We start from the raw sequence: 22,699 nt of genomic DNA, 5'->3' as shown, positions 1-22,699 counted from the left end.
GAGGGAGGAGCCAGGGGAGAACCGTCGGCGAATCAGAAAGTTTTACCCAGAGCTGACTCGAGCTTCTAGAGCTCTCGACTGCCAGGTCACTGAGTGGTGGAGGGGAAGTTAGGGGGAGGGGCTTAGCCTGACGGACAGCCGGCTCGGCCTCTCGGCACGCGGCGCCCTGAGGCTGCGTCTGGCGGCCGGCTCGGAATGGCACGTGGGACGGGGCGGGGAGGGGCGGGGTCTCCGAGCGCTTATACTTCTCGCTGCCAGCCGGCCTGGGCCACTCTGCACTCGGCTGCGGCCCGAGAGCTCCTGCGGCTGCTCCCTGCGCGGGGGCTGCGGCCGGTGGCGTGCGGCGCCCTAGCTCGCGCTCCCCGGGGCGCCTCCAGCTGGGCTGGTAAGTTTCGCCCGGCGGGGGGGCGGCGCCTCCTCGCTCCCTCTGCAGCCCCTGCCCCGGCCTGGGCGCTCGGGCCCGCCCCCCGCCCCTTCCGGGCGCGTCCGGCCCGGGACCGCTCGGAGCCGGCGGTGACCTCGCGGAGCACTGGGTATCCTTGGCGCCTGAGTGAGAGCCCGTCCCCGTGCGGAGGGTGGGCCGGGGATGCCCCGACCCTGGGACGCCCCGGACCCTGGGACCTGCGACTCCCTCTCCGGAGGGCGCTGCCTGTGACTCCGCCCGAGGCTAGTCCTGGGGGGAGGGGCCCCCGGGGGCGCACCCCCTCCCCTGGGCACCCTCTGCCCCTCAGGAAGCGGTCAGGGCAGGAGGGGCGGCAGTCTCCCCCGGGGGGCGCACCCCCTCCCCTGGGCACCCTCTGCTCCTCGGGAAGCGGTCAGGGCAGGAGGGGGCGGCAGTCTCCCACGGGGGGCGCACCCCTTCCCCTGGGCACCCTCTGCCCCTCGGGAAGCGGTCCGGGCAGGAGGGGGCGGCAGTCTCCCCCGGGGGGCGCACCCCCTCCCCTGGGCCCCCTCTGCCCCTCGGGAAGCGGTCAGGGCAGGAGGGGCGGCAGTCTCCCCCGGGGGGCGCTCCTCTCCCCTGGGCACCCTCTGCTGCTCTGGAGGACCCTCCCCCATCCTGCCTCGGCCCCCTGTCCGGCGGCGTGGCCCGGAAAGACCCCAGGGTGCGGACCGGCGCTTGTGGCCGTTTCTCCGCTTGGATCCGGGCGCCCTGAGGGGGAGGGGCAGGAGCGGGAGCCCCCGCTGCTTGCCTGGGCTAGGACGGGGACAGGACGAGAAGGGGCCGCAGGGTGAGTCGGGAGCTCACCCCCTCCGCCCCCGGCCCTCCCCGAACTTGCCCGAAGTTGGCGGGCCGGAGCTCGCCGCGCAGACTCGCCTGTTTCCCCCCTTAGGTGGTGAGCTGGGACAGGGAAGTTTCCCTCTTTCTGCGCCCTGCTCTCGGCGCCGGCGGCGCTTTAAAAAGCGCTTGGGATGGGGGTGCGGCGTTGTCCGGAGTGGGGGGTGCGGCGTTGTCCGGAGTGCGGGAGGCCCCGGAGCGGCCCCGGTGCTCTGGGGGGGGGAGGTTTTCCTCCCCCTCCTCAGCGCCCGGAATCCTGTCCGCGGCCCCTCCCCCCCCCATGGCCGGTCCCCTTTCAGGTGTTTCTGCATTTTAAGCAGCAGCTTGCGGGCCTCCTCAGGCTCCCCACGCGGCGCGGGGGCAGGCTCGGCGCTCTCCGGGCTAGGCGGGGCCAGGCTCGGCGGGGCCAGGCTCCGCGCTCTCCGGGCTAGGCCGGCTCCAAGGTTTCCAGTTTGGTGGGGCTGACTTTTCCACGAGAAAGCCGCTGCTTTGGGGGGAGGGGCGGGAGAAAGCCCGCGGATTTGGCTCCCGCCTCTGTCCCGGCAGCTCGGGGGCCACCAGACCCTGTGTCTCGGGACTGCTCCCCTCAGAGGATGGCAGACTTCGGAGCGGAGCCGGCCCGCCCCGCCGGCATGTGGTTTGTTTGGATTTCCCGTTCCTTTGGCAGCGCCTCGCCCCCACTCCGTATTCTTGGCTTTGGTCCGGTGGGCAGACAGTCTCCCCCGCCAGAAGTCCTGAGGCTCTGTCGGTGCGGAGGGCCCCTCTCGGACCCTGAGAGTTCCTTTTGCTTTAACTGGCCTGGCCTGGCCCCTGTCTTAAGACTGGGAGGCAAAAATAAGCTCCTGGGAGCTCCCAAGGACACCGTAACCTTTTCTCAGGCGAGCTGGAGCTCGGGGCACAAGGTGCCGGCCTGGTAGTGGCAAGGCCCTCGGAACCGGAACCGCCAAGATAGCCCCCCAGGGGCTCTCCCCAAGGGGCTGCGGCCCCTCCTGACGGCAAGCTCGCCCTAAATTGGGACTGAGAAGAAACTGAGAGCAGCCAGGCAGGCCCGAGACGTGATGCTCTGTCATCCTGACAGACGTTTTCTCCCTGGGGAGGAGCCCCAGGATCCCAGCCGGAGGCTGCGGGAACGGGTCCTGGGGCGTGGAACCTTGGGTTTCCCGAGGACGTGAACGGGCGCCCGGGGATTTCTCCCCTCTGCCTCGGCCTAGTGCTGCCCGGGTGGGAGGCAGGACTTCTGGCTCCCTGGGTAAGGCCGGCTTCAGCCAGGCGGTCGGCGACATCCCCGGCCTGTCTCCCTACTCAGGACGAGCGCTCAGGGCTAGAAGGCCCCCGCTCTTTGCTCTCAGTCTCCAAGAGTGGCCTGTTTGAAGCGTGGGCCAGTGTTTTAAGTCAGGGCCCTGTTTGATGTGGAGTAAAAATAGACAGGACAGAACAAGGAGGCCCCGGAAACATGTTCTGGCTCAGGGTTAACACAGGCGCTTCTTGAGCACGCCACTTGGCCTCCGTGGGCCTCAGTTTTCTCCTCTGCAGAATGGAGATAACAGCAGGGTCTACCTGCCAAGGTGTCTGTGAGGGTGCAATGAGATGGTGTTGGTGAAGTTCTCAGCACAGAGTAAGCACCGTGGTGGCCTCTGTTCTGCCCCTCGCTACTTCACCCAGAGTCCCGGGAGCACGCAGGCGTTCCCATTTAGCGTGGCCGTTAAAGGACCGCGGGTGGTTGTGAGTGGGCTGGCCGGGCTTAGAGATGTAAGGACACGGATTCTCTCTGCTTATAAAATCCCGTGCCCACGAGCGCTCCTGCTGGGGACGACCCGGAGCCTCTGGGTGACCTGGATCTCCAGTGGGAGTCCCCTGGCCCAGGAGCTTACAGCTGTGGGCTTTCACACTGAGGAGCACAAAGGGTGACGAAGCCAAGCCGTCTTTGGATGGGGTTAGTCTGATAAGCACAGATGCAGGAGGGCTCCCACTCTGGCCATTGTTCCTTGCGCGAGGCCCTGCACCCTCCTGGAGTGAGATGACCAGCCGGCAGCAGGGCGTTAGCTGGAACAAGAAGGTTCTGCTGCTTTGTCAGGCCTGTCTCTTTGCGACCCCATTTGGGTTCTCGTGGCAAAGATGTTGCCGTGGTGCCGTACTTCCCCAGCTCGTTTTCCAGAGGAGGAAACCGAGGCAAATGGTGACAGGGTCGCCCAGCTAGTGTCTGAGGCCGGATTGGAAAGACAAGCCATAGTCCCAGCCTTTGTGGAGCGGGTATTCAGGGAGGGCTGGCTTCCCGGGGCATTTAAAAAGATCATTTTTCTCCTCCTCACTTGGGCCTTTTTAGAAGAGGCGCATTGGGCTGTTTGTCCTGCACGCCCTGTGCCGTTTAAAGTTGGGCTCGCAGTGTGCATTCCGGCCGGATTAGACTGTGAGCTGGTCCCTGTACTTGGAACCCTGGCTCCTCCCTCCGTGTTTGCATGCCAGATCCTCTCCTCCAGAGACAGTGTGTTACAGTGGAAAGCGGGCCGGGGCCGGGCCCAGGGCACTGGGGGTCACTCCCTGGCTCAGTCACCAGGAATTAAAACTCCGCTGTGGTCTTGGAAACTCCGGGAGGTGATTTGCCTTAGAGTCACAGACTAGAACTCAGGTCTTCCTCCCAGGGTGCTCTCCTACCCACGACTCTGCTCGCTTTCCTGGCTTACTGATGAGAGAGAAGGGGCAGCTGGGAGGTGCAGTGGACAGAGCACCAGCCCTGAAGTCAGGAGGACCCGAGTTCGAATCTGGTCTCAGACACTTAACACTTCCTGGCTGTGTGACCCTGGTCAAGTCACTTCACCCCAATTGCCTCAAAAGAGAAAAAGACAAATGAGAGAGAAGTGAATCATTAAGGGAGGGGACTAGAAACCGAGTGTTCTGGTCTCAGGTGGAATCTTGCTACCCATGGGCGATGGCTGGGAACATTAGCACTTGTCTTTGCTCGGGTGGGCAGTGCCAGTATGCCAGTGCCATGCTCATGGCTTATTTTTATCTCCCAACAGCTGGGCGCATGTTTTCTGAAATTCTCTGCTTAGTAAATCTAGTGAAACGTTGATTTGTGCAGCCGGCGTTTCTGCACGGGGCTGATATTTTTCCAGGACTTGAAACCCTTTAAAGGCCCTAAATAGCTTCTTCCCTCAGGGTCCAGCCTTGGCCTCCGGTTGGTCCTGGGTACACTGAATGATTTTCCATTGTTGTTAATAGGAGCGGGAGCAGTATTTTCCAAAATGAAGTGAACTTATCTGCGTGCCGGTCCCGCCCACGGGGACAAGTTTGAGTGGTTCCCACTGGGAGGATGGGGCATGGAGGACAGTTTTCCGTGTTCTGTGTTATGACGGGAACTCCTCAGGGGCGAGGGTGGGTTAGCTCCATCCTAGCGACAGGTCAGGTCGCCGAGGAAGCTGCCGCCAGCGCTCTCTGGCCCTTCCCCCCTTGTGTTGGGGCCCTACGGCGAGCTCTGAATTCAGTCTGATGACCCCGCTTCCGTCCTGACCCCTGTGACTTAGAGACGTGTTTGTCTGTTCCAGGTAGCATGGAGCCCGACCCGTCTCCGCCGAGTCCGTCTCACCTCCCGCCACAGGCCGGCCGGTCCCAGCTCAATGCAGCGGCTTCCGCGGAGCAAGGAGATGAGGCCAGAGATCAGCGCCACCCGCCGCCCTCAGCACCCTCGGCGGCTCCGGCTGCAGGGCGGCCCGCCGGCCCGGAGAGAGTAGAGAAAAATGGTGAGGACAGATGGAAAGCCCCATCTAAACAAACGGAGCGGGTTTTTGTCTTAAGCCTCTTCCCTTACTCGGAAGTTTTCTGTTCTTCTCTCTGGCTTGTAGGAGGAGAGCTCGCTAATCTGGGAAATTAGCCCATGCCATTGCACTGGGCCCAGAAATGTCAACAGGGCGGGCTGTTTGCACGGACTTTACAGCTGGGCGTTAGAGAGTTTGTACCATAGCTGGTCTCACATATGAGAAATGGCTCTGAGCGGGGTAGTGATTCGTCTCGGGTGACGCGGGTGTCAGGATTTGGATCCAAGGCCCTGCCGCCATATTCAGAGAGTCCTTCTGTAACGGGAACTTCGACCCCTGGAAAACCTCCTTCTAATCCAGAGGGGGGCCCTTTGAGGGGCTGATTGCCAGGTCTGTGGGGGGCTGGCTTGGTTTCTCAGAGATCATGGTGCCCTGCTTGTAGGGCCTCTTCCCTTCCTGAAAAATAGTTATGATGAATAGAGAGTGTTCCAAAAGTCTTAGTGCCGCTTGACTAGCTTGTTGACGTCCTCCGCGTCAGCAGGGCCTTCCCTGTTGCTCAGATGTCTCCTCTCTCCTCCCCAGTGTAGACTCTGTACCCACATTTCCTTCAGGGCAGAGTTGGGCGACTCCCCTTCTTGACCGACTCTCCTGACTAATGTTTTGCCTTTAGGTTAGAATATCAAGTCCTCTCTTTGTCCTGTGGTCTTGCTCAGTCTTCCTGTTTGAGTGCCGGCCTTCTCCCTGTCCCTAACTCAAGAGCAGCCTGTCTTGCTGGTCACATCCAGCTCCTCATGACCCTGTTTGGGGTTTTCTTGGCAGATTCTTTGCCCATTTCCTTCTCCAGCTCAGATTTCAAATGAGGAAATGGAGACAGGCTGAAGTGACCTTTTCCGGGTCACACGGCTAGTGAGTGTGGAAGATGGTTCTGCCTCCTTGCCTGGAAAACCTTCTCTTGCCTTCCCTGTGCCTCAGAGCCTTTCTCTTCCTTTTTGTTGAAATTCAGTTCCTTCTTTTGTTGTGTCATCACATTAAACTCAACTCACACTCTACGTATCCCCCTAACAGAGACAGCTCTTGAAAGTTAAACCTATCTTCCCACGGAAAGAAAGACACAGCTTAATCTTTACAAAATCCTTTCTTTTTTCTTCTCTTCATACCTTCTAATGCTGCTCTTGAGTTCTGGGTTTGAAGATCAGATTTTCTGTTCAGTTCTGCTCTTTTCATCCAAAATAATTGAAAACCCCGTATTTCACTGAATGTCCGGCTTTCCCCTGAATCCCGGCTTTGAAGCCTTTCCTGACCTCCCTCCTGAGAACCTCCTGCTTAGCGCCTTCCTTTATAGGGCTTTGGGGGAGTGTCAAAGCACTGAGAATAAGGGAAGAGAGACCTCGGAGCTCATCCCAGCCAGTCCCTTCATTTTGGAAGTCAGGGATGTCAGGTGACTTGTTTTACAGGTTTGCACGAGTAATTGAATGTGAGGACTGGGATTTGAACTCTGACCTTTTCCCCTTATATTCAAGGCTCTTTTCCCTTTCCCAGCTTTCTCTGTCAGGACCAAAGTAGACTGGTGGTCTGCCACAGCTGACTTGAAATTCAAGGAGATGATTATAAAAATACTAACACTTGTAATGAAGCACAGATTAGGGCTGGAGAGGACTTTGCATATAGCCTTTCGATGCTCACCAGCTCACAGAGCATCCCCCTGACGGAGCCGCCACCACTGCCAGCCGAGTATCCAGTGACATTGCTCTGTTGTGCGTGGAGTCCTTTTAACTCGATTTAAAAAAAATTGTGCACAGTGCTAGTACTATGCGTGAGAAGCAGGAAAGAAGCAGGAAGGGAGAGAGAGAAAGCGAGAGATGGGGAGACAGAAACGTGGAGAAAGGCAGAAACGGAAAGGAAGGGGAGGGCAGAGGAGGGAGCACAGTAGAAGCGTGGGGGTTTGGAAGGTTCAAGAGACTTAAAATCTCCACTTCCACCCCGGCCGGGGCTCACTTAGAACCAAGCCATTTCTCTCTCTCACTTTCCTCCTCTGATAAATGCAAGATGCTTCCCTCTTCCTCACTCCCTTCTCATCCTCTGAATCCCTCCTTCCTCTCTCCCTCCTCCTCCTCCCCATCCCTTCTTCCTCTCTCCCTCCTCCTCCTCTCCATCCCTTCTTCCTCTCTCCCTCCTCCTCCTCCCCATCCCTTCTTCCTCTCTCCCTCCTCCTCCTCTCTATCCCTTCTTCCTCTCTCCCTCCTCCTCCTCTCCATCCCTCCTTCCTCTCTCCCTCCTCTTCCTCTCCATCCTTTCTTCCTCTCTCCCTCCTCCTCCTCTCTATCCCTTCTTCCTCTCTCCCTCTTCCTCCTCCCCATCCCTCCTTCCTCTCTCCCTCTTCCTCCTCCCCATCCCTCCTTCCTCTCTCCCTCCTCCTCCTCTCCATCCCTTCTTCCTCTCTTCCTCCTCCTCCCCATCTTTTCTTCCTCCCTCCCTCCTCCTCCTCTCCATCCCTTCTTCCTCTCTCCCTCCTCCTCCTCCCCATCCCTTCTTTCTCTCTCCCTCCTCCTCCTCTCCATCCCTTCTTCCTCTCTTCCTCCTCCTCCCCATCTTTTCTTCCTCCCTCCCTCCTCCTCCTCTCCATCCCTTCTTCCTCTCTCCCTCCTCCTCCTCTCCATCCCTTCTTCCTCTCTCCCTCCTCTTCCTCTCCATCCTTTCTTCCTCTCTCCCTCTTCCTCCTCCCCATCCCTCCTTCCTCTCTCCCTCTTCCTCCTCTCCATCCCTTCTTCCTCTCTCCCTCCTCCTCCCCATTCCTCCTTCCTCTCTCCCTCCTCCTCCTCCCCATCCCTCCTTCCTCTCTCCCTCCTCGTCCTCCCCATCCCTTCTTCCTCTCTCCCTCCTCCTCCTCTCCATCCCTCCTTCCTCTCTCCCTCCTCTTCCTCCCCATCCCTCCTTCCTCTCTCCCTCTTCCTCCTCTCCATCCCTTCTTCCTCTCTCCCTCCTCCTCCTCCTTCTCATCCCTTCTACCTCCTTTTCTTTCATGTGTATCCCCAGCGTCTGCCACATAATGGACACTTCATAATGTTTGCTAATCAACTGACAATTGAAATGAAACAAGTCTCCTCTCCTCCTGGGCCCCAAGTCCCTGTGGCCTCTAGGGAGCTTTGGGGTCAGGCTAAGGATTGGGATTTTGCTGGGACGTTCGTGCAGTGCCTTAAGCTCCACAGAAGCCTTTGAAATTCACAGCCACCTCACGTGATAGGGGCTGCTATTGTCCCCGTTGTGCAAATAAGGAAACTGAGACCAATAAATGTCCGAGGCCGGATTTCAGTTCAGAGCTTTGTGTCCCCAAGTCCAGCTTCTCAGTAGGGAGCCATAAAAACAAGAAGTGATCAGAGCTGTGGCTGGCCTTTTGTGTCAGAGCCTCTTCTGACTTGTGTCAGTGCCAAAGTGCAGGGGAGGCAGGGAGGCCTCTTAGGAGGCTGTGGGGGCAGCATCATGAGCACCTGTATTGGGGAGGTGACAGCAGAAATAGCAAGGAGGGGGAGGATGATGTGGAGGCGAAGTAAGGACTGGCTCGGTGACCACAAGTGAGGGGGGCAGGGGAAGTGGCCGAGGCGTTTCCAAGGTATAAATACTGGAGACTGCGTGAATTGTGGAGCCCCTGGTGGAAAGGGGGGGTCAGAAGCAGGTTCGGGGAGGGGGAGATGGCAAGAAGGATGATTGGGGACAGTTTTTGGGCTCCAGTAGGAAATCCTGGGGCAGTCTCTGGTTGCCCAGAGACATCTGGAGCTCAGAGGGATGCTCAGGGAAGAGTTCTGGGGGGAAAGAGCATCTTGCCTGGCTCTTGAAGGGAATTTAGCTGGTGGAATGGACAGCAGAGGAGGAAGGGGGGGCAGCGGTTGAACCACAGGGAGCAGGTCGAGCAGAGGCTTGGAGGAAAGCCGCAGCCACCCCAGAGTCCTTCAGTGGTCAAAGCAGGATGTGGATGCAAGAGATTCGAGGGGCAAAGCTTTTCTCTCATCAGTTGCCTCCTGCTAACGAGACTTCTAACCAGGCCGGACACCCTGATATCTGGAGGAGCCCGGGGAAGCGAGCCATTGCAGGGGCGTCTTCTTTCTGTTCTGAGCGAGAAATGATGCCGCTGGTTTCCTCCGGGGCTTGTGGAAGGAAACCTGTTTGGTTGGTCTGGGGTCAGTGTTACGCTCTGTCCCCTATGAGTCGGAGAGGGACGGCTGCTCCTGCAGAGGGTGGGAAGTGGGCCTCAGTCCTTCAAACCACACGCTGCATCTTGCGCAACACCCTGTGGATTTTAACAGAGATGAATTACGTGTTGGGGCACAGAGATATGGCAAATAGCTAGATGCTTTAATGGGGGGAGGTGAGATTTGCCTTTCGTCCCATGTGGCGAATTGCCTAAAACGAGAGCGCGGATATCTCCTCAGTCTTTATTTTATCTGCAGTGTCCTTTCGGGGGGATCCCATCGATCCCTTTGCGATGCATTCGTGCCGGTGGCGGCCATCATCCGCCTTCACCCGGGCCTCCAAAAGCCGCGTTGCCCCTGCTCTAGGATTCCATCTCTGCCGAGCCCAGTTCCTTTGACCTTCTGCGGGAGCTCATTCCCTCCTGCACTGGGTTGATTGGCACACCGGCGTTTTGACAAATGGAAGAAGCCAGACCAACATTCGCCTCCTCTTAATTCCTCCTTAAATTGTCTTTTCTACGTTGCTTATCAACCTTGCGAGACATGAACTGAGTCTTTCTGACTCTAGGCCCAGGGCTGCCTTCAGCATCATATGGACACGTAGACACTTAGTATAGTTATGTATATTTATATTTCTCGTATGTACCTACACATACACAAAAATACACTGAGAAGTCTGAGTACACGCAGGTGTGGAACACATTCACACACGTGTGAAAGACCCTTCTACCCAACCATGAGGGTGTGTTTGAAACTTATGCTCCTGTGTTCTCGGGGAAGGGGGGAAGGCACGTGCCAGACTCGATTTTTTTGATCGACCAAACAGAGGTAATGATCCCTCTGACCTTGTCCACGTGACACCCTCTCCCCCAAGCCCAGATGCCAGGTTGCCCTTGGCCAGCGGGCCGTACTCGGGGGAGCCGCTAGCTTCCTGTCTCCAGCAAGGTGGGGACCGTTGGGAACAGTAACGAAAGTGCTTCGTAAACCTCTAAAGGGCCACACGAGTCGGGGATTCGACGGCCTTCATTTACAATAATCATTAAGGTTTGTGAAGCAGCTTTATTATCGTCATTATTAACCTATAGTTGTTCAGCCCCTGCTTGGGCTTTGGTAGAGAGGAAGATGTAAGAGGCTCAAATCTCCTTTTTTAATTTCCCCCGTGCCTTCTTCACCCCCCCCCCCCGCCCCGGCTGGTAGCCGTGCGAGGCCCACCGTTTATGAGGAAATCAGAGTCAGGACATTAAACGAGCCAGCCCCCGTCACACAGTGGCGAGAGCCAGAACGGAGACCGCAGCCTCCCACAGTGAGGACTTTATCAGTGGCTGCCTACGGAGCACGCTGCAGGCCTCGAGCCACTGTGCTCCCCAGCAGGGTCCCCAAGTGCTTACTCGGCCGTCTTGTCAAGTCAACCGCATGGCTTCCTTTTCAAGATTAAAGCAGGAGGGCTTGAAGCTAGCTCCCAGACAAATCACTCTTCCTCCTTCCTGGCCCCTGCTTTGCTCATCAGCACAAGAGGGGCTCCGAACCTCACACAGAACAGTGCTAGGATAACATGTGCGAAGCTTGGGGCGGGAGGGGTGGGAGGTAGAAAGTGCTTTCTTGAAAGTACTTTTAACAGATGGAGCCGATACTTTACGGTCTGGTAGCATGACTACGTTAGGGATAGATTTCTCCAGATGGTGGAGAAGAATTAAAAGCACTTTACCTGGTCAATCTTAACCTTTCCCAGAGCCCCCACAGCACGGCGCTCCATCCAAAACCGGGCCCACGCTACCAAAGCAGTGAGCTGCTTCTGCTGTTAGAATGATTATAATTACCATCACACAGAGCTTCAGGGCGTACCAGGTGATTCGCCGTACCTTCTCCGAGAGAGAACTTTTGACAATGACTCTCTAGACAGTCGGCCCATTTTGCTCACTTGAAAAAAGAAAACGTTTATAGATTCAAGAGAATGTAGGGGTGTGTGTGTGTGCACGTATGTGTGTATGTACGTGTGTGTGCACGTATGTGTGTGCACATATGTGTATGTACGTGTGTGTGTACGTGTGTGTGTGTACACGTGTGTGTGCACGTATGTGTGTGTGTACGTGTGTGTGTGTGTACGTGTGTGTATGAGAGAGAAAAACAGAGAGAGAGAGGCAAGAGATTTGCCTTTAAAATTGTTTGGGAACATTTTCCATGGAGCCAACCTAGGCTTGACTTGTGAAGTCGTCCAGGTCTTTGAGGTGGCTCTTTATGAACCTCGCAGAGCCACAGGCAGCTTTTACTCTGAACTTACCCTCTGTGGGCACTTTCCTAAAAACCAGGGCTGCAAGGGAAGGCCAGAACAGCCTCCGCCCTCGAGGAGGTCACCTTTCAGAGGCAGGGAAGGCAGTGGGTGCCCGAGATCTGTCCTACCGGACGAGGTCCTTGGGGGGGGGGGGTCGCTAAAGGTGTCTGCTGAGTCCGACTCCCCCGGCCCACACCTGGTTCTCCAACCTGCCTGAGGAGGACTTGCAGATCTCTTGGGGGGGTCCCCCAGCTCCCAAGGCCCCCGTTCTGCTTGGCATGACTGTCATTTGGGGAAAGCTTTTGCTCAGCTCCACCCCCACGTTTTCGAGAGGAGGAAGCCCGGGTCTATATAGGATGTGATTTGGTCAGTCTCACTTTGAGTCTTGGCTAGAGGTCCCCTTGGGAACCCGGCTCTCCAGACTGCCGCTGCCTTGCTCTTCCCAGTCCCCCTGCTTCTCCCTGCGAGAGCAGTGTCTCTTTAAAGAACTCAGCTCTGAAAATCAGCAGCAGGCTGTGAACGACCGTTGTGTGTGTTTTCAAAAAGACAGCCACCTCCCAAGCAGCTTTGAAACGCTCTTTGTGCCGCAGGAGCACAATGGGGAAGAGAGCGCAGACTGCTGCCAAAGAGCTCGTCTTAGAAATTCCTCCTCCGTCCTTTCTGTGACTGTAGAAAAACCATTATTAAATAGGCTCCTGACTCCCGCACCGTATATGCCTTAGCCTTCTCTCGCGGTGGGGGGGGGAGCGCCGCCATCCGCGGGCCACGAGGCACTTAGACCTTACGTGGGCCCAGCCCCGGGCATATTGTGTCTGGGGGTTGCTCGGGATACCTGAAGCCCCACATGTCTGAGCAGAAAGGACAGGGACGGACCGTGTCTGAGCTGAAGGGGCCGAGGGCCCTCCCTCTCCAGGTGAGGAGCCGCACACTTGGTGGACATTTCTCATTCCCCTTCTCCTTCGTGCTTTACTCAGAGTCAAGTTTCCTCTTTGCATTTGTGGAGCGCTTTAGAAATTGCTCTTGTGTGCTCTCAAATAATCTCCCCATCCTGAGAGACGGGTGAGGAAACCGAGGCACCGAGAGGCCAAATGATTGCATAGGATTTGAAACGGAGTCTTCCTCCTTCCAATTTTACGCACCACGGATGGGATTTGGTGGGCTTTGAGATCCCTTCTAAGTGTAAGTTGTTTGGTTCTTTTTAAAAATTAATTTTTAACAGATTTTTAAAAAACTGTCACGTTCCAAATTTCTTCCCTCCGTCCGGCTCCTCCACCCATTAAGAAGGCAGGCACTACGGTACTCGTTGTACGTGCAAGCTCTGCTGACCCCTTTTCCTTATTGGCTGGTTCCCCGTGCTCCCGTCAGTCCTCTGCTTTCTGGAGTGCTTCCGTGCCCCCCAGCTTCTGAGGCCCCTTCTGTCCTTGGCGTGTGTGCAGCACCCGGCTCTTGACTGGCTGATGGCCGACGTCCTTTGCCCTAAGGCCCCTCTAGCCTCCAGAGTTTGGTCCGGTCATGGGGTCCCTGTTAGCGTGCCAGCTTTCCGCCGGGTCCAGGCTGTTCCAAGTGATGAAAGCCCCGAAGCGGTCGCACTGTGGCCTTCCGCTAAGCCCTGAGCATGGACCGCATCGGACGTGACTTCCACAAGTGGGAGTTGAAGTACTCGCAGCCATGGGAGGGGTCTCATTGTTTGTGCCACCCAGGATCTGCCGTTCTGGAACTTGGGAAACTTTGGGAGTGAGAGTGGGAGGGCTCCGAAGCTGGAAAGCACAGAACCACAATCAGATGACATTAAAAGCTATTAGCATGCCACTTCTGTTTTGTTATACAATCAACATAAAAAAGGTTTCCTTTGCTTTTCTTTTCCAAAGCACATTCGCGTGGCAGTGCTGGCTGCCCCACAGTAGGTGTTGTGAATCAGTCCTTAGTAATTCCTCCCTCTCGGGAGCAATCTAGTCCCCGATGCTTTCAGGGCTTAGCTTTGTTCTCCCTTCTGTCCCCATCCCACTTCCTTCCTCCGTTTCCCTCCCCTGTTGCGATTTCTTTGTGTCCTTCTGAATGAATGACCCCAAGTCCTTTCTAGTGCTGGCATCCTATGCCCAAACAATACGTATTTGAGAAGATGTTCACCTTCTGTATCTGGACCTCTTTCCTTTGCTCAAAAGTCCTCAAAGCTTCCTTAGTGCTTCCTGAATAAAATGCAGATTCTGCCTCCGGGCTCTCCTGCAGCCCTTCTGGTCTCTGTGCCCACCCGGCTCTGGACAGCGCCCCCCATGCCAGCTCGAGCTCTCGGCCCTCTCTGCCCACACCTGTGCACATCCCTGAGGCCCAGTTCGGATTCTCCCTCTCTGTGCTCCTCCTTCCCGCCACAGTCTCTCGGATGCATCTGTCCCAGGAGGGTTTTCCTCCAGTGCTGGCCGTGGTGCTGACCGGATCGCCCCGACCAACTGGCGTCTCACCTTCATTTGCAGAAGTCGGCTTTGAGCCTCGTAATTACCCAGGGTGCCTGGCGCGCTGCCTTGGGCAAAGTCGGTGCTGGGTACTTGCCACTTATTCACACAAGTGCTTCAGTCCCAGAGCGCTTCTCCGGGTGCCATCCACAGGCCTTCAGAAGGGCCAGACGTATGTGGGACTCTCCGGCTCTGCCACGGTGCTTTTTTGTCCCTGCCCCTAGATGCCCTCGCCCATCCTTTACCTTTCAGAGCTCAGGACTCCCTTTGTCTGGGTTCCCTCTTCCTCCAAGAGCCTTTTCAGATGATCCAGGTGTTGGTTCCCCCAAACCCTCACGCACTCCTCGAGGAGCCCTGGTTTGCTTTGTCTGTTGTGTGAAGGCGAGGGGAGGTCAGGGGGCACGAGCCAGGCAGTGCTGCTGTTCCTGATATTAGTATATATCCAAATTAATATTTAATAGCACTAGTACTAACAGCTTGAACTGGCATTAGAACTTGAAGGTTTGCAAAGGACTTTAGAGATGTCAGAGGCCCGACTTAACCCCGGGGCCCTAGCTCTGAGACCAGCTCCGTGTTCAGGGAAAGCCTCTTGCTGTGAGAATAGGCGCTGATGCCCAGGACTTCGTTCTCAATAGCTCTGGGGGATGAGTCAGGAAATCAGATTTAACCCTATTTCATGACGGAAAAACATCAGGATTCCTAGTGAGGAGATGCAAGGTCTCAGCCAGAAACAACTGTGGACTTCATGATGAGAAAACAGAGGTCCAGGGGAAGGGGCCGGCCTCCTGGGGGGCTCGGTTTTCACTGCAATGAAGATGCTGCGCTCCCCCCCAGCCCTGGCTCAGCTCATTCCATGCATTTCTCGGAACCTTTCAGCTTTACTTCTGGGGTGTGGATGGTGGTGAGTGTTTCCCCTTAGCTTTCCCGCAGCTTGTCTTCCACTTTCTGATCCCCCCCTTCCTCTCAGCATCTCTTTTTTCATTCCCCACGTGAATCCCCAGTCGTGATCGTGGAGCACAGACAGAGCACCCGGCTTCTAGCAGCGCCTTCGTTTCTGTGGGTGTTCCTGTTTCTCGTGGGTGCCCTGAAAGCCTTCCTGAATAACCCTCACTTTTCCTTTCACACTTTTCAAAGATGTGTTTTCCCTTGAGGTTTGAAAATTGAATTAATTTAAAAGGAACAGGGAAGGGGGGGGGGTCAGCTTAACCTGCAAATTGAAAAAGACTCCCCCCCAATGACGTATGGTATTCTTGAACGTTCCCCAGTTCTGCGCTCAATGTGGTGGCTCAGATTCCAGTGGGAAGACCCGGGGCTGCCGTTTGCCTTGGCTCTGTGACTTTATAGGAGTGGAAACCGAGGCCCAGAGGGGTGAAGTGGAGTGAGCAGGGTCATAGGAGGAGGCCAGAGTTGGGATCCACATCTGCGTATTCCCACTGCCTCTCTGCTGCAGGCCCCGCTCTCTCTCTTTTCTTTTGTCTTGTTTTTGTAATGAACGTTAATCTTTATGTGCGCTGGTGGCTACTATTGCCTTAGTTCATTCACTTCTGCAAACCTCTCCCGCATTTCTGGTGTTAAAGGTACCGGACTGGCCCCCCAGGAGACATTCTCTGCCCTCCCGGAGCCTGGGCTCTAGGGTGCTGGCGATAATTCTCTTCTACTGGCAAGCCCCACACCCGGCGGCGGAACTTTCTGAAGTTTAAATTAGAAGGGAGCAGTGGTCGTAGAATGCATCGAGAGCAGTCTATATCCCAAGGGGGGGCTCACTGCAATATTCCTGACCTTTGTGGGTGGTCTCTGGGGAGCGGAAGCGACCCGTCCCCTTCTGGCCAGCTCAGATTGCTGGGAAGCCTAGATTTGCAGCCTTTTAACTTCCATCTAATTGTGGCCTTGAGAGACGTGGTCTAAATCAGTGGTGAGTAAGTGAGGTAGAAGTGGGTTCTCAAAGCCACACATTGACCGAGAAGAGCCCCGGTGAACGCTATGCCTGTCTTATTGTATTTCTGTTTTGTTAAAGCATGTCTTTTAATCTGAGGGGCAGCATAGTAGAGTCCTGGGCCTGCAGTCAGGAGTAGCTGAGTTCAAGGTCAGCCTCAGACACCCACTAGCTGTGTGATCTTGGGCCAGTTACTTAAGGCTATTTGCCTCAGTTTCCTCATCTGTAAAATGAGCTAGAGAAAGACCCAGCAAACCATCCCAGGGTCTTTGCCAAGAAAACCCTAAATGCGAATAACAGCAGCGACATTTTATTCTGGTTTGGGCCCGCCCAGGAGTGTGGGGGCCCTTGCCACCTGCGAGTCACCTCTGGTCCGGACAGTAGTGCCAGTCGGGCAGATGCGGAACCGGTCGAATGCCGAGACCCAAAGGTAATGTTTAACAGCTCTGTGTTGACTCGGAGGAGGTTGCCAGTAGAGTATCCCAGAACTCTTCCTTTGCCCCTGTGCAGCCGTTTTTATCAGTGACTCGGACCAAGGCTTCAGTAACGGGTTGATTAAGCGTGATGCTGACCCAGGGTTACAGACAGCCAGCTCACAGAGTCAGAGCCTGAAAGAGCTCATCAGCCGGAATCCGGCGGGGTGGGCCCAAGAAAATGAAATCCGGGGAAGATAAATATAAAGTCAATAGTCAAAAAATAAACTTCACAAGTACAAGATGGAGGAGGTGCGGCTAGCACTGGGCAGATGTGCTTTGGTTTGTTTCTGAAGACTGCAGGTCCGATATGAGTCAATGGTGCGGCTTGACAACCGATTTAAAGACGAATGACTCTTGGGCAGCGCGGAGAGCGTGGCGTCCGGGCCCAAGAAGCTGGCGCTCTCCTTTGGGTTAGCAGCTGGTTAGGGCTGGGGCACTGACAGCGGATCCTGAAAAGGGTCCGGAGCCGCAATGGGGGCCTGCGAGGCGGCCCTGGGATCCTCGGCACCCGTTGGAGGGACTCGTTTCAGAAACGAGACCGTGTGACCCGAGAAGACCTTACAAATTCTGAGAGTCCGGGCAGAGCCCTTTTAGGAATAATTTGATGACAGAGTGGAAAATCACTAGACCTGGGGCTGGAAGCTGCAGATTCAAGTCCTGGCTCCCTGGACAAGACTCTTCACCGGTCTCAGCCTTGGTTCGTTTGTTTATAAAATGGGGATAACAACACCCCCTACCTCCTTGGGTTGATGTAAGGCTCAGATGAGATAATGTATGTGAAACTGTGAAAAAAGGACCTAGTAAGAACCTAATGATTTTCCGATCCTTAAAGTGCTTATATGAAAGCTATTTTTCTTAAAGGTCTGTCTCTTCTATTAAATGCTCTGCTTCATCCTGGGAGGGAGGAAGACCTAGGCCCCCGCTAAGCAAAACCTTTCCAGCACTTAGCCTGTGACCACGCATTGGGGACGGCCTGGAGGCCGTCCTCCGCGGCTCCTGAGAGTCCCCGGCTGGGGGTCAATTCGGGCAGAGAGTGGGTGGATCAAATGGCAGCAGCGCTTCTGGGACGGCCCGCCTGTCCATTAGCACTTGACAAGCGTTCTGCCGTCCACTCCGGTAGCCTCCGGTAATAAAGGGAAAGGGGAGATGCTGTGGATCATTGGAAGAGCCCTGGTTAGCTGCGCTGCCCTTGGTCAGTTTGCACAGACTAAAAGCACGCTCCCATCTTCCCCCTCGACCTTCTTGAGCTGATGCAGATCTCTTCAGTCAGAAGGTCACCCCTGTACTGGGTGGATGCTGGCTCGCCGGCCTCTCACGCCTTCATTTCCCTCCTTCGGGCTTTCCCAGAGCCCACTGCGGACCTCATCACTCCCTGTGTGGGGCCCCCAGGCTTCGTGCTCAGTCCTTCCTGACGCCATTAAGCAGGCTCTCCTTCGTCCTCTGTCCTCCAGTCCTCTCCTCCCAGCACCCAAAGCGTAGACAGACACAGACACTCATCTGCTGACCTCTCCCTCTCCTCCTCCCTTTCTCTCTCTGTCCTTGTGGCTCTTCTCCACGTTTCCAGCTTTTCCGGTCTGTTCCCCCGGCTTCAGTTATCTCCACAGAGATGATTCTCAGATCGGATCTTGGGTCCCCAGCCTTCAGGCTCGCCTTTCTCCCTGCCAGCTTGACTCGATTGGCCCACCAGGGTCAGGTGCCACATGTCCGAGACAGAACTTCCCTTCTTTCAAATCTTTTGTCATCTTTGTGGCAGGGAGGGCAGGCCGAGAGGGGTGTCTAACTTGTCTCTTTTACCTCCAGGGGGTTACAATCCCTTCTCCCCTCCCGCTATCACCCCCTAACCAACCCCTTCTCACCTCAGCTACTATTAATAGCTTCCCAACTAGTCTTTTTGCACTGTCACTTTGTCTCCAGTCTTTCTACGGCTGCTAATGCCATCTTACTAATAAATGGGTACGATTCTCTCACTTTTCTGCCAAAAAACCCCAGAAACCTTGCAGTGCTTTCTCTCATCCCCCAGTAAGCTATAGCCGCCTTCGTCTGTCTTCTAGAGCTGCTACAATCCGGGTCCACCTTCCTAGAGCAGCCCATGTGACTCTGCTCCCCTCACGCGCTCCGTGTGCGGCCCAAATTAGATGGGAAGTGGTTTAGGGAAATACGTATGTATCTAACGGGGCTCGCTCCTTCCTCTCTGCCTTTGCTCTGCAGGCTGGGCGCCACGTTTCTCTCCCCAGGTCTCCCCTTGCTGCTCTTTTGTTTGCTCTGGACTTACAAGATGAGCAGTGTTCTTAGGGTGGAGATTTCTCTGCCGAAGCAGGTCTCTGGCTAAGGCAGATAAATCTGGCTTCATAGATTTAGGAGGAGAAGTCACAGGCTCGGCTGCCGATGCTGACGGCGAGAAGTCACCAGCCGGTAAGCGGCAAGGCCAGGACCCAGAGCCTCGTTTTCTCTTCACGCAGTCAGCGTCTTTCTGTCTGCCCCGTTATTGGCAGGAGCCACGGAACAAAAATCAGTGCAAAAAACGAATCTCCCCGTTTCCACTTAAGGCATCAGCTTTTTACAGCTGTGAATGTGGGAACGTCACCGTAGATTAGTGCCGAAGAAGGCCTCTGCTGCAGTGAGGGGCCGGTCCAGGCCACCCCTTGGGACTCCCATTCTTTCCCAGCCATCACCAGAACGGGATGCAGACCCTACAAAACACAGCACGCCTCCCCCACAACTAGCTCTTGGCTAGGAAGGGTGGGTGAGCAAACTTAAGACTTCTCAAATAAAACAGGGAAGAAAAATCTGCCCAGAAATCATACAATAGTAGATTTGGAGTTGGGAGAAACCTTAAAGACCAACTAGTTTAATCCCCTTAATTTTATAGCTAGAGAGATGGAGGCCTCTAGAGAAAAGGTCACTTAGTTGCCCAAGGGGCCGCAGCCGGATCTCTTTAATCCTTCCTTATCTAAAAAGCAAGGAGAGATTTCAGCAAATAAGGGAGGCAGTGCGAATCCTCAGCCAGCACCAGCCCAGGCTTTCTGTGCCCCGCTGGCTTGGCCGCCTCGTCCTTTTGGAAGGTGCAAGTCCGAGGCCACTTCCTCTCCCCCTGAAGCTTCCCAACTTCGTTTGTGTCTGTCTCTTATTCCCTTACTCAGTTGCAAGATCTTTCAGGCCATGATGCATTGGGTCTTATTGCATTTCCCTAATGCATAGCACGATACCTGGTGCATGAGTGCTGCTTGATGAAAACTGGATTTTAATTTATGTGGGAGATTAGCTGTGCCTTTTTCCTCTCGTTCAGTCATACCTGGGTGAGGGATGCCGTGGGATATTATCTCGGGAGCCGTGCCAGATGGAGAAGATGCCCATTTCTGAAAGCCCAGCTTGAAGACGGGCTTTTAAGCCCCAATCTATTTCCCCGGCCCGGACGGATCATCCTTCCGTTCTGGCGTGACTCGGGCAATGACTGTGGCCATTGTAAGTGGTGTCTCTGTGGAGAAGGATCCAACATGCCCCTCGTTCTTTGCCTGAAAGTAGTGGGACTCACTTTAGCAGTTTTGCTTCAGGAACTATTTCATGAATCTCAGTGTAGAACAGTATTTCTGGTCCCAGCCTCAGAGGGACTATCTGCTCAGGGAGCTAATATTTAGAGAGATTGCTGCATTGGAGAGCCTAGCATCTTGACAGCATGTGTCAGCAAACTTGAATGAAGCACCTACTGTGTGCCAGGCGCTCTATTAAGGGCTGAGGGCATAAAGAAAATCCAGAACAGCCCCTGCTCCGAGCGAGCCCACTGTCTAATGAGGGAGGAAGCTCACAAAGAATGTGTACAAACAGGAGAGCCTCTCAAAAGGAAGGCGCTAAGACTAGAGGCAGCTAAGGGGCGCTGTCGTGCAGATTCCCAGAATCAGGAAGCCCCGAGTTCTAATGTGGACTCAGACACTCCCTAGCTGTGTGATCCTGGCCCAGTCTTCGCCCTGTTTTGCTCAGTTTTCTCATCCGTAAGGTGAGCTGTGAAGTGTGCCTGCTAAGAAGACTCAGTGGGGTCACAGAGAGTTGGATAAGGCTCAGAAATGATTGAAAACCCCAAAGATTAAGGGAAACTGGCAAAGGCTTCCTGCAGCAGGAGGGACTTTAGCTGAGAGCTGAAGGAAGCCAGGGGGAGGAGAGGAAGGGGAGCCTCCAGGCAGGAGGGACAGCCAGTGAGAGTGCAGAGCAAGCAGGTGAAGGACCAGCGAGGTTACGGTCACTGGATGATAGAATAGATGAAGAAAGACACGGCCTAAGAGCACTGTGGAAGCAGGAAGGAGCTGGGCTGTGGAGGCTTTGTTCTGGAGGTAATAGGGAGCCACTGGAGGTTGCTGACATGAGGGAAGGCTGAGGTCGCTTGATTAGCTGAAACCCCAGGGAGGGAGGCTCCATGCTAAACCCCGTATCATTTGATTATAATTGGTGTCATAGTATAGTTTTGGACCTCCGGTGTGGAGTTGCTCAAGGGGTCCTGTTGCCCACACAAACACAGAGGCCCCCAAAAAAGTTTTGTCCCTTTCCTCTAGCTGTGTGTCAGGTGGTCTGGCTTGCTGGTTTTGGTTGGCTCGGTTCCTGGCCTGTTTCCGGGCCCGAGTCATTCTCCTCCGTCCCCCTTAGTGAACATCTAGCCCCACTGCCGCTTTGTGGCCCTGGGAAAGAAGCTGCCTCTTCCAAATTCCTCCCAGGCCAGGTGTTAGTAACCCCTCCCCCAGAACTTTCCACTGTATCTGGCTCTGACTGGGACTGGCCAAGCCCGGTTCAGCCCGGCATAGGGGTTGCCCCCAAGACTGTCTCTTCTCTCAGGCTCCGCACCAACTTTCCTGCCTCTGAAGATGAACTTTCCTCTCTGGGGCGTAATTTTTTTCCTTTGTTTGCTGAGTCACGTGACAGTAAAGCTCAGGAGGGACTTTTCCTTGAATATCTAGAAGTCCCGAGCCTAGGTATTGTTGAGGTCAAATAAAGCAGCCAGTCAGGAAGCTTTGCCAGTGGTCAAGCAGGGAGGCGAGCCAGCGTTGACAAGGGGGCGTGTATGAAAGACCTCGAGAAAGGTCACAGCAGGCATTGAGGGGGGGATTTAAGGTCACAGCGGGGGTGGAGGGGGGGATTTAAGGTCACAGCAGGCATTGAGGGGGGATTTTTCCCTCCCCAAAAGCCAGCATGTGGCCGATGCCCCGGACAGCTTTGCCTGGGTGACCCTCGTTAATGCATATTCTGGGATCCACGTTCATTACCCGCACTGTCCCGGCCTTGGCGGGGTTTGCCTGGCTGCTTACTTGGGCATCGTGGGCACGTGTATTTTTCCTGAGCCCCTTCTGGATGCTGCTCCCGCCCCCTATGACATTCTCAGGAAGGCTCTGCCTGTGGCCGAGTTGCCAAATGAGCCTTTGCGGCTTTTCTGATGTAACATCTTGAAATGAAACTGGATCCTTTCTTCTAGTAACCTTCATTGAACAACAGGCCATCTTTAGCTTGAGGGTCAGGAGAGCTGACTGCTAATCCTAATGAAGCCACACCTACTAGCCATATAGCCATGGACTCAAAATTTTGCTTCTCTGGGGGTCTGTTTCCTCACCTTGGAAATGAGACTGGGCTGGACTGGAGGGCCCCGAGGTCTCCCAGGCCCTCAGTCTTCCCTGTTAGCTGAGTTCCCCTATGGGAGAAGAGAAAATTGGTCCCGATCATGTTTGAGCTCCCTTTCTGCTCCATCTTGTTTTTGTTGTAAAGCCATAAACACAGACTGGTGTTTCCCCAACTCTCCGGCAGTGCGAGAGCTGGAATTGATCTCAAATATTAGTTTGGCATTTGCGTATTTGCTGAAATATTTTGACTTGTCAAATTGAAGCCAAAGGCATTTACAGGGTGTATGTGTGTGTCTGTGTGTGTGTGTGTGTGTGTGTGTGTGTGTCTATATGTCTGTGTGTGTGTCTGTCTGTCTGTCTGTGTGTCTATGTGTCTGTCTGTCTGTGTGTGTCTTTTTGTGTGTGTGAGAGAGAAAGAAGAAATACACTGTGTATTGAGGCAATTTGGGAAATGCCATGCTAGGAATAATTAACTGATAAAGATTAATCATGAACTAGAACCACTGTTTCAGCCAACCGAGCTTTCTAAAGAGTCATTTAATCGCCCTCCCTTTTTAGAAAGGCATTTATGTGAAAGATCCCCACTGCATCTTGCTTTCCGGTCAGAGTCACCTCATTTTAGGTGACCCTCCCAGCAGCCTTTGGGGGTAGGCTCTTGAGTTACTTATCAAGGAGGAAATGGAGGCCCCGAGCCTGGGAGTGGGATTGGAACCGAGATTTCTCCTGCCTCCGGCTCCAGGACTCTTTCTGTGGAGCATCCATCCATTC

The 22,699-nt window shown here is 55.0% G+C and overlaps 1 protein-coding gene across 1 annotated transcript in view; it reads left to right on the top strand.

The window, feature by feature from the left end:
• Positions 1 to 239: 239 nt before the first annotated feature.
• The window catches only part of WFS1 (wolframin ER transmembrane glycoprotein), a 36,504-nt gene continuing 14,044 nt past the window's right edge, over positions 240 to 22,699 (top strand). The window contains 2 exon segments of the mRNA XM_074274948.1: positions 240 to 385; positions 4,819 to 5,013. Of these exon segments, the coding sequence (XP_074131049.1) occupies positions 4,824 to 5,013 (190 nt within the window). The 5' untranslated portion in view covers positions 240 to 385; positions 4,819 to 4,823.

This window comes from Sminthopsis crassicaudata, chromosome 6, assembly GCF_048593235.1.
Source record: "Sminthopsis crassicaudata isolate SCR6 chromosome 6, ASM4859323v1, whole genome shotgun sequence".
Taxonomy (NCBI): Eukaryota; Metazoa; Chordata; class Mammalia; order Dasyuromorphia; family Dasyuridae; genus Sminthopsis; species Sminthopsis crassicaudata.
This window is presented reverse-complemented; position numbering and strand designations above follow the sequence as displayed.